Here is a 10,916-nt window from a genome sequence, read left to right on the forward strand (position 1 = left end):
GCCCTAACCACAGGCATTATCTATGCCCAGAGGAGGCTGAAGAAGAGAGGCATCTTTTGCATCAGCCCCCAGAGGATCAATGTATGTGGACAATTAAACCTTGTCTGCTTTGACAAGGTATGTGTGTTTCATACTCATTCTCATGCCCATTTTTATCATCATTGTCATCATATACAGGTGCTTTATACTCTTGTAAGGTAGGAAACATAGAATATGGATACCTGACTTCATTTTATATCTAGTTGGCTGTGTGATATATGAGATATGTCTCTTGAGCTCTCAGATTCCAGGGTTAAGAGAAGAGAGAGTAGAGAAGGGTGAATCTTTTAGGGTCCTGTCAGCTCCAACAGTCCATAAAACACAATTAATTAAAATATCAAAACCTTTATACAAAGAACAAAATTTAAACCTTTTATTATAGTTACTGCATACCCCTAACGTTAAGAATATTGCCTGACATAGTCAGGGCTCAATAAGTCTTTATTGAATGAATGAATGAATGAATGAATATAAAAGGGAAGAGATTTAGGTATGCCCTGCTATGAGACTTGATTACAAGAAAGCCTCAATCAAACTATGATGTATTTTTTCATCTGCAGTGTATTGCTTAAAATTATCCTTGTTTATATGCCATATACCCCCAACCAGCCTTTTAATCTACCTTCTCCTGAATGTATTTTTTTAGTTTGTAAACATATATACTGGGGTGAAAGTGGGAGCTGTGACAGGGTAAGATAGAAATAAAAGACTGTTTTGTGCCTGGGTCTTAATTTAAAAAGGCGACAGGGAGAGGTGACTGTTAAAAGGTGACTGTTGAAAGAAAAATTTAATGTGATTTATAGTCCTTCTACAAAGAAGAGGCACAGCTCACCGTGCAGGGCCACAGGAGGAATGCCAAGTTTTGATCAGGAAGAAAAGCAGGAGAAGGAAATGCTTAGACCATGGCCCTTATTGGGGTTTCTGCAGGAAAGACAAGACAGGGCAGAGTAAACAGCTGATGATTGTAGATGATTTGAATGATTATGATGAGCATCAGTCTATGAGGACGGTTTCTAGTTGTCCTTTTTCTGGCCTTGGGATGATTAAGGCAGAGGAATATTGTTTCCTGGGGAGCATGAGATAGAGGAGGCGTGGTTCCCCACTGGTCAGTTTGCATATCAGAGGCATGCTTTGGGCTGAGTCCCTTGCTATCTCCAAGAACTGGCTAGCCCTGAAGAGGCAGTGTCTCTCCAGTTGGAAAGGTTTTTTAAGATGTCAAAACATCACAATATAAAGAAAATTAAAAAACATATGTGCAGTAGAAGGGCATCGCTGGCAGTTAAACACAGGCAAAGGCATAGAGACAAGAGAGCAACAGAATGTGGTTTTGACAAGAGCAGGACAAGAGGTGTTTGTAGACCTTGAATATCTGGCTAAAAAATTGTTACATACTCTTTAGGCAGTGGGAAGCCACTGAAGGTTTTTATTTTTATTTTTTATTGTTGCCTTTCTTTCCAAAAATTTTTCAGTATAGTAAAATATACATAACATAAAATTTATCATTTTAACCATTTTAAATGATTTAAGTACATTCACATTGTTGTGCAACCACATCACCACCATCCATCTCCAGAACTTTTTTCATCTTCCCAAACATAAAATCCGTATCCATTAAACAGTACATTGAAGAGTTTTGATAGCAGAGAATTAAAGAGATCAGAGCTGTATTTTGGAATATCAGTGTCATCCACCAAGAACAGAAGGCTAGCATGGCTCTTGCCACCATTTCAATACTATATTGTGATCGAACTAGCATCATAAGGAAGGACATTTTATTTATGAGATCATTTCATCCTTGGGCTTGGAAAAAGAAACAGGGTGAGAGAGATAATTGTGACAAGAATTTGAATACAAAATAAATAATAATTATAAGTAATTATCATTATTATCAGTTCCTAGTCTATGCCAGATAGTAAATTAAGCACTTTATTTGTATTATCTCATTTAGTCTTTACAACAACCCTGTATGATTATAACCATGTTACAGATAAGGTCTCTGAAGATTAGAGGAGTTAAATAATTTGCCCAGGTCACACAGCTGGGTGTTTTTACCAGTTCTTTATTATACTATTATTATACTGCACTGAGAGAAATACCAACAAGCACTTTTTAACCAAATATGTGTCACACACATAGCAAACCATTTCTTTAGAAGAGTAAAAAACTCTTCTACACCCATTACTTATTTCTGATGACATACTTTTAGCTTCTATAAAAACTGAAACTCACCTATTTTATAGTTTTTACAGGTTTACCAAGGACTTTCCCATCCATTTAGTCTGCCCTTAGGTCCTCAAAACAAGCCTCTGAAACATGTAAGGCAGATATGGTTTTCTTCCTTTTATCACTGTGAACACTAAAGTACAGAGGGATTAAGTGCCAGCATGTCATACAACTGGTATGAGCTCATCAAATCTTCCCCCGGGACTCCAGATACCCACCTGACCGTGTCCTTGCTTGAAGTGCTGATCTTGATAAAATTTTGTGACGTATGTTTTCCTATTGAAATGGGAAGCGAGATCTTCAGAGTGAACTGAGCACTCCTTTCTATTTAGACAGGCACCTTAACAAGGGATGGCTTGGATCTCTGGGGAGTCGTGCCCTGCAATAAGAATGGGTGAGTACTGTTGACAGAAAAGTGTCCAAACCTGTATAGAATTTTTATGAGTTTATTTGAGCCCAAACTGAGAACTGGCAGAAAGCAAGATCTCAAATGCTCCAGAGAATAACAATTTTTCAGCTTCTTTTATGCATATAAAATTAAGGAGGGAACATAGGGAAGAGTACATGGAGGTGGGAGAAAGCAAGGTGGGGATTGGATTATAGAATAGTTAACACGATTATGTGCTCCCTTGAAGGTATTTATATTTATTTCAAAGGCGTGTTAACCTAGTTGTACAAAAACAATGGACAGGGCTTGCTTAAGGCAAATATAAATCTTTTAGTAAAGAAGTTATATGCCTGGGGTGTGACTACCCATCATGCCCAGCCCAGTTAAGATTTTATGATCAGATCACCCTATGAGGTTACTTTCTGTAGACCGCTCCTCTTTTTTTTTTTTTTTCTACAGTACTTTGGACTAAACACAGTTTCTCTTTTTCCAGAACTCTGTGTTTTCTTTTGAAAACTAATAATGGAGACATTTTAGCTTTGGCTTAGCAGTGGTTGCTACAGCAGTTTCGTTTAATTTCTGCTCTTGAATACTTCCACTAATACTCTGCATTAAAATGTGTGTTTTCCCCACCCCAGGCCCTGTCCCGTGCCATTCACAAAACCAGGAGGTGAAGGAGATGTTTTGACACTGCATTCAAATCCTTGCTAAAATGTAATTTGCAGTCACTATATTAGTCAGAGGCCCGAGGTTGGCTCAGTGTACCCAATTTGGACAACACCAGTACCTGTCCTTCAGGGAGGCAACATTCCTGGTACAAACCGAAGCCTTTCAGTGCACTAGAGGAAGGACACTGTTCTCACCTGTGTACACTGACTTTCAGTAAAAGGAACATCTGTGGAACTGGAGCCAGTGTACTCCTTTTCCTTGGTATTCTAGTTCTTTGAACTCCACTTTTCGGCTGTTGCAAAGTCCTCAGTTTGGGCAGTTTTCAGCTTCATGGTAGTGAAGATTTGCACATCCCTCTCCTGGCCCTCTTGTGGCCATGGCTGAGTTTACTTCTCTGCCTGCTTTTCCTCTCTACTACAATTTCCAGTGTGATCAGACCAGAAAACGTTTGACATTTTTTAATGAAGATATTTTCCTCTCACACAAATTAAATCACAAACAATTTTGTTTATAAAAGGTGTATTGTAGTTCCTCTGCATTATACAGATGACATACAATTTATTCATAAAATATTTTAATTACAGGTGCTTAATGTATTCTCATACTAAAACATGATTAGAACATATTTAAAAAGAAATCTATTTTCTGGGTTAAAAAAATTAATCCTGGTGTTTCAAATCGCTTTAGTCTACAAAAGAGGACTTTTAAAAATTTTAAACTTTCTAAAATTCTCTTCATTTTTCCCTCGAATATAGATTTGGATATATATCTGGTCTCCTTATTCATTAATATTTTTTTTTGTTTCAACATATACAAAAAGTATAATATATTTATTCAAATATCTGAACAGCATCTTGAGAACAGTCTTTTTCTTATTTATATTTGTGTCCCTAATGCTGTAGCACTGCATCAGGCACACACACTGTACCAATCGATGCACAGTAAATATTTGTTCATCTAAATTGAACTAAATGTGTTCTGTCTTTCAAATGTTCTTCTACTTATTGAACTGATATCAACTTATTTACCAAACTTTCTATTTCTAAAAGTAACTTGCCAAGTTTAAATAGAAACATTTGATATAATATTTAGGTTATTGATTAATTAGGCCCACCGCTCTCTCCTGTTTTTCTTCAAAAAGGTCAAAGTCGTCTTCAAATGATTATAAGAACAATTTAAAAAATTTAAAAAGTTGCTGAATTTAATTCACAATATGAGAGACAATAGATTCAATGATACGAAGTCAGCACCTGAATTATCGGCTATTAAATATCTTTTTGTAAAAGATAAACTCATCTCTAGTTATTCTTATCTTTTCAAAAAAGGACCAGCCCAATGCGCCAGATATTTCGAGAACCATTGGAACAATACCTGGGCAACCTGAGCTTGATAAATCATAAGCATTCAAATAAAAACACAAGGACAGGAATAACAGAGTTCTGTTTCTTTGTTGTGCAAACCAGAGTCTAGCCCAATCCTTAGGAACTCAGAATTACGTATTTAGAACTACATACAGATGACAGTGTGTGTGTCATCTTAAAAATAAGATTACTTTTTCCCTGGTCTGTGTTTGCTTTTAGCTGTGAGCTTAAGCTTCTGTGTTAATTGCACTGCTGATGACCTCTTCCTTTTAGATGTTTACTAAAATACCAGAGACATATTGTGAACCACTAAGATAATTCTATCCTTTGATATATGTAATAAATATGATCAACAGGGTCAGTAATCACCAAGAGGTTTTGAGCTCTTAGAGAAGCTTGAATGAGGAAGCCAGGAACAAATATGGCTGAATTATGAGTTAACACTGTGACGTGAATGCTTTCAAGAAAAAAAAGCTAGAGCAACCTAAGGCAGTATTTAATTGCAGTGTCCATATCATGAGAAATAACAGTCTGATCCTAGAGACCACATTTTAAGACAAATTATGATGAAAAAAAAACTTTTTAAAGAAAGAATAGCCAGAAAGATGAGTGGTCTGAAAATTACACATTGAAAGCATAGCTGGAGGTTCCTATGTAATCCCAGAGGAAGGGAGGGTAAGAGGGGATATAGCTGAGCTGGTCCACAAAAGTTGACATGTGGACGAGGGAGAACAAATAGAATCTAACTGGCTCCAAGAAACAGATATTGCCTTGACACAGGAAATACCTTCTGCCATCAGAAGTCCTCCTGGGAAAAACTGCTTTGTGAACCATCTCCTGTGCTATACATTTAAGAAGGAACTGACAAGGTTGCCGAGGACTCTAATGGACCAGAGGCTAAACTTTATGGTTTCAACCCTGAATTAATGAAAGCACTGTGCTTGTGACATTTGAGTAGTATCTCAGTAGGTTTTAAGCGAAGCCACTTCTATAAGAAATGATGGTGATGATGGCTGCAATGTTGACACTAGGTGCCAGGATAGAAACGGGGGTTGCAGTGTCCTTTTGAAAAATATTTTTTTAGGATTTATTTCTTTACCATTATGGTCTTTCAGATTTCCAGGATGAATTCATTCATTTATTCACTCATATTTGTTGACTGTCTAATTTGACCAAACATTAAATATGTTGGGGGGAGACGTACAGTAGACACAGCCTTGTCCTGAAGGATCGATCAAAGGAGCTAACGTACTCAAATAGCCATAGCATGAGTGAGGCTGTTCTGACTCACAGAAGTGGAAATAAAGTGGTCTGGTAGTTGGAGTGGGAGTAGATGCTTAGAATTAAGGGCGATACTTCTAGTTCCTTCCATATCTCTGGTATTAAATCAGTACCAGAGAAAGCATAAGGAAAAGAGAGAAGAAGGAGCTTGAAAAAACCTCAGAAATCTTTCTCATACCCATTCAACTCATGTAGAGATGAAGGCTGAATGAAGCACTATTAATTTGAAGGGGAGGCTGTTAGAGAGTGGGTACATAAAGTACCAAAGTATATTAAATTACTTTTACAAAGATAGTCACCTCCAGAAGCTCTATTTTTTGCATGGAGGAATACAACTGAAGTCCTTTCCCTTATCTCTTTTAGCTTCCAGGAAGTCCACAGCTTTGTCCACGGCAGGGCTTTGCCATGGGGCCCACTGTGTGCAGCCATGGCTAGCTGCCACTCTCTGATACTTCTCGATGAGACGATCCAGGGAGACCCTTTGGACCTCAAAATGTTTGAAGCTACCACTTGGGTAAGTCTCTAATCTGTAGAGAATCTAAGAAGCTTTTTCAATGCCAGAGCAACACAGGCTTTATCACTGCTATTCAATACTTATAAAATATGAGGTCTCCAATATGGAGTACATATAGCAGTGAGAGGCAAACCAATCTAAGTCTGGTTTCCTCCTCTGTACGTCATATCTCCATTGTAGGATTATTGGACTAAATGGAATGGGACACTTAAAAAATTCCTGATACTGTGCCTGGCACACGTTACAGGCTCGATAGTATGAATATAATTATAATTGTTATATAACTATTTTCCAAATCTTCAGATTGTAGTATGAACAATGTCTGGTTTCAAAGTTTTCTAGAACGTGAGGATTAGGAAACATCACTGTCCTCTGTGCTTAGGATAACTCATTATTACCAGGAGTTTTATCCTCATTGATTTTGTGCTGATTTTGTTTCTAAAACTGAAAACAATAAATAGGAAAACACGAGAGCTTTTGTTGAGACTTTGAAGTAGATTTAAGAACAAATGGTGTCATATAGCAAGAAGAATCTGGCTCTCCTGGTTCTGGTTTTAGCTCTGTTCTGCTTGAACTCTTGACCCCGTAAAGTCATCTCTTGTTGAGGCTTGGCTCCTATGACCTTAAAATGAGGAGACTGAAATAGTCCAGCAGTGTTCACATGAAATGAAACAAGAAAGCTGGAATCTTTTTTTAAAAAGAAACCTTATTGAGAATCACCTTATAAAAAACAAATAGTTGGAGTTGCTCTGGACTGGGAAGAAGATGGGGAGTGAAGGTAAAAAGCTTCGGGAATACACATCCCCACCTACTTAGCCACATCCCACCTCCACTCCTTGCAGCTTGGTACAGCTCTGGGCTCCACTGAAGGAGACAGTCTTTAGGGTACCTTTCGACTTTAACAGGGCACAGTTCTGTAGCAGGCTGATGTGACTTTGCCAAGCCTTCATTTTTTCTGGGTGACTGTGTTTGAATCTTTAAGTAGGAATTACAATTTCCTCTCTGAGATTTTCTCAGCCACTCAATGAGACAATTACAAAGCATTTTGACATCTTTGGGCAAAAGGTTCTTTTGACTATAATTTAGGGTCATTATTATAGCAATTACTGGGTGTTTACTGAACATCAACCATGTACATCAATAGTCCCTGCCATGCCTCACCCTGAGGATCATCAGTCCAAATTAGACAGAGAGGGAAGAGCAGGAACAGCTGTGAACTCCAGGTAAAGAAAGACAGTAAGGTGCTTGCCTCACACACAGTAAGTCTGGCTATTCATGCTCACTATTTTCAAGTTTAGCTCTTTAGAAATGGAGACTGAACCCTTTATACAGCACATTCCAACAGAGAAGGCAGGATAAATTGCATGAATAATTCAAAGGCGTCTGCCCTTCAAGTTCCGCAGCATTTTCAATGCTTTATTTTTCTCTGTGGCGAGATAAGACTGGTTCACCTCCATCCAGCTAAGGGAAGAGACACTGAGCATACATTGAGGTGCTCCGAGGATTTTTCTCAAGGGGAGGGTTTGAGAATAGTATCAGAGGATAAATAAGAAATAAATCTCTACAATAAAGTATCCCATTTGTGAAATAGGAAATGGCTATTTCTGGGGACGATTTCCACATCAAGGGAGTGCCGGCAGATGCTATGGTAGTTAAACCCTGCAAAACAGCCAGCCAGGTAAGCCTCCAGGTCATGCACCCCACGACACCCAAACTCAAACAGAAAGTCCCTTTGGGCCCACAATTTCTAGAGGTCACAGATGTGTCTTCTTTGAATTCCACATATGAAAATTGAGGAGACCTTGTTTCCTTTATCTGTTAAAACAAGGATTGAGCGGGGAGCAGTTAATTCCCAGTAGCTAGAAGCTATGTTGGTGTGCCCTCTCCCTTCCCCATCCCTCAACCAGGTCCCTGTGGAAGGAATTGCAATCTTGCATCAGTTCCCATTCTCATCAGCACTACAAAGGATGACAGTCATTGTCCAAGAGATGGGGGGTGACCGTCTGGCATTCATGAAAGGCGCACCAGAGAAGGTGGTCAGCTTTTGCCAACCTGAGACAGGTAAGTGAATAGACTTGTAGTACAATTTGTATTTCCAGCCCAAATATGTCCCCTCAGCACTTGATCTATGAATCCAATTGCCCACTGACCAATTAGATGTCTCATTGGCATCCCAAACTCAATACCAAAATCAAGCTTATCTTTCTCATTTTCTATATTTCCCACCTTGGAGAATGATATTACCTTTCTCTCTCTCCCCTCAATTTAGGGTTTTTCCCAGATCGATCCCTCTCCCTCAATGCCTCTATTGTGTCAATTGCTAATCTATGCCTCTGTCACTCCATCACCTCAGGCCCTCCTCTTCACTTCTACTGGATCACTTCAGTAGTTGCCGACCCCAGTCTTCCCTGCCCTGGCTCATCCATGAAACTCTGAGCAAACTGGTTTTTTCATCACATAGTATAACTGTTGTCACTTTCCTGCTTTTTTACTTTTTGTTGCTTCCCACAGGCTCCGGGATAATCTCATACTCCTTCAGGATCTTATATAAGACCTGTGTGATCTGACTCCTGTCAAACTTTCCAGATATGCCTTACCACAGCTGTCCTCATATTCTGTGCTTCCCCTGAGCTGAACTAACTACTCAAGGCCTGCTGTCCCATGTATCCATGCCTGAGTACATGGCTCTCCGCCAAAATGCCCTTTTCTTTCCTTCATCTAACCACTTCCTCCCAGTCTGATATATACACCACAATTTCTAAAGGTCACAGATGTGTCTTCTTTGAATTCCACATATGAAAATTGCATAGATCATTGTAATGATCTCTTTCAATTGTATTGTTAGTCTACTGGCTATTACCCTACTAAACAGAGATCCTTAGAATAGGGCCTGCAGTTTAATCTTTGCAGAGTCAATGCTTAAAACATAGTAGATTGTCAATAAATATTTGTTGGTTAAACTAGAGAAAAATTATGTACTTTTTAAATTCTTTTTTTCTTTTTTTTTATTTAAAAATGCATTCTTCTCATTTCAGTTTCACAGGATCACAAGAAGTCAACCCTGATAATGTAGTTATATTTAGGGTGGGTTCCCACTGACTTGTGTACTTTTTTAGAGGTGGGTGTTGTGGACAAGAATTGAATCTCTAAGGACTTTCTCCACCAGTACAACTGAGTAAATATTGCATATTAATCTTCTGTTATTTTCTAAACAGTACCAACTAGTTTTATTAGTGAACTTCAGATTTACACAACCCAGGGCTTCCGGGTCATAGCGCTGGCCTACAAAAAGCTGGAAATGGACCACCACACCACTGCCTTGATGAGGTAAATGGGGAGGATTTTGACAAAGTGGACTGGCTTGGTGGGAAAATGCACCAGACTGAGCAGTGGACTCAGCAACATCCCTGCCCTGCCTAAATCGCAAAGCTGATGTGAACACTGACTGGGAGAATGTATGAGAGATGGCTGTATAAACTGTGAAATATGATGTCGTTGTACAACTTTGTGAAAACAGATATATGAATATAACCAATGTTTCAGAGAGTTTGAAATTATGGCCATGCTCTCATTTTGAACCAAATACAGGGAGCTAATTTTTTAATTCTAGTTGGTGATTAGTTGAAGGTTAGAAAATACAACATTTGTCTGAAAAAACAATTCTTGATAAGAAATATAGTTAATGAGAAAAAAATGTAGCTTGGACTTAACACATATCTAGATAATGTTTGTAGAAAAACAAGAAGAGCTTTCTAGAGGGGCCATTCTAGAGGGGCCATTCTAGAGAACGTTTTGATATGTATAGATTAAAATGGGAATGCTTAAAAGCTAAAATGGATAGGAGTATTTATTAGCACAAATTTATTTGTTGTTTTACTTTCCACTGTTTTTAGGCTATTGTGTTTATTTCACCTTCAATGCCATGTCCAATACTCTGTCAGTCATTATTGGTAACACTGCTGCAAATAATCAAGACTTATTTTGTTATTTAGGGTTTGAAATTTGGGAGGTCTTACCTATTCGTGCTCTACCCTGTCAGACTCAACATTTTATTATTGTAACTATATTTTGTACCACTTCCTTTAATACAGTAAAGTAAAATCCATATGTAATATGATCTGCATGTACTCTTTGTAAAAATAAATATAATGCCACTATGTAAAGTCAAAATAAGAGCAAAATATATATTGCATTATAAGAAGTAATAGATAGGTCAGTAAACACTCAGCCCACTCCACAAAATGAAGCAATCCATTGCTTGCACCTGTGAGTGGGAAAATTAGGGCTGCAACAGCTAGGAATGCAGACTGATACAGGTGTGTAAACACTGAGATCTCAAATACCATTAGCAGTCTTGCTGTCAATGAAGTGACTCTGTGAAATAGTTTAAAACTGTTGGTAAAACTGAATAAAACAATACGATCTCTTTTTAATTTACACA

General features: G+C 38.2%; 1 protein-coding gene across 1 annotated transcript in view; it reads left to right on the forward strand.

The window, feature by feature from the left end:
- ATP13A4 (ATPase 13A4) overlaps window positions 1-10,916 on the forward strand; it is a 126,065-nt gene that overhangs the window by 76,286 nt on the left and 38,863 nt on the right. Inside the window, exons 13-17 of the mRNA XM_011381415.1 lie at window positions 2,595-2,656; window positions 6,325-6,475; window positions 8,067-8,153; window positions 8,383-8,536; window positions 9,691-9,802. Of these exons, the coding sequence (XP_011379717.1) occupies window positions 2,595-2,656; window positions 6,325-6,475; window positions 8,067-8,153; window positions 8,383-8,536; window positions 9,691-9,802 (566 nt within the window). The remainder of the gene's footprint in view (window positions 1-2,594; window positions 2,657-6,324; window positions 6,476-8,066; window positions 8,154-8,382; window positions 8,537-9,690; window positions 9,803-10,916) is intronic.

This window comes from Pteropus vampyrus, unplaced genomic scaffold (assembly GCF_000151845.1).
Source record: "Pteropus vampyrus isolate Shadow unplaced genomic scaffold, Pvam_2.0 Scaffold14, whole genome shotgun sequence".
NCBI classification, from domain to species: domain Eukaryota; kingdom Metazoa; phylum Chordata; class Mammalia; order Chiroptera; family Pteropodidae; genus Pteropus; species Pteropus vampyrus.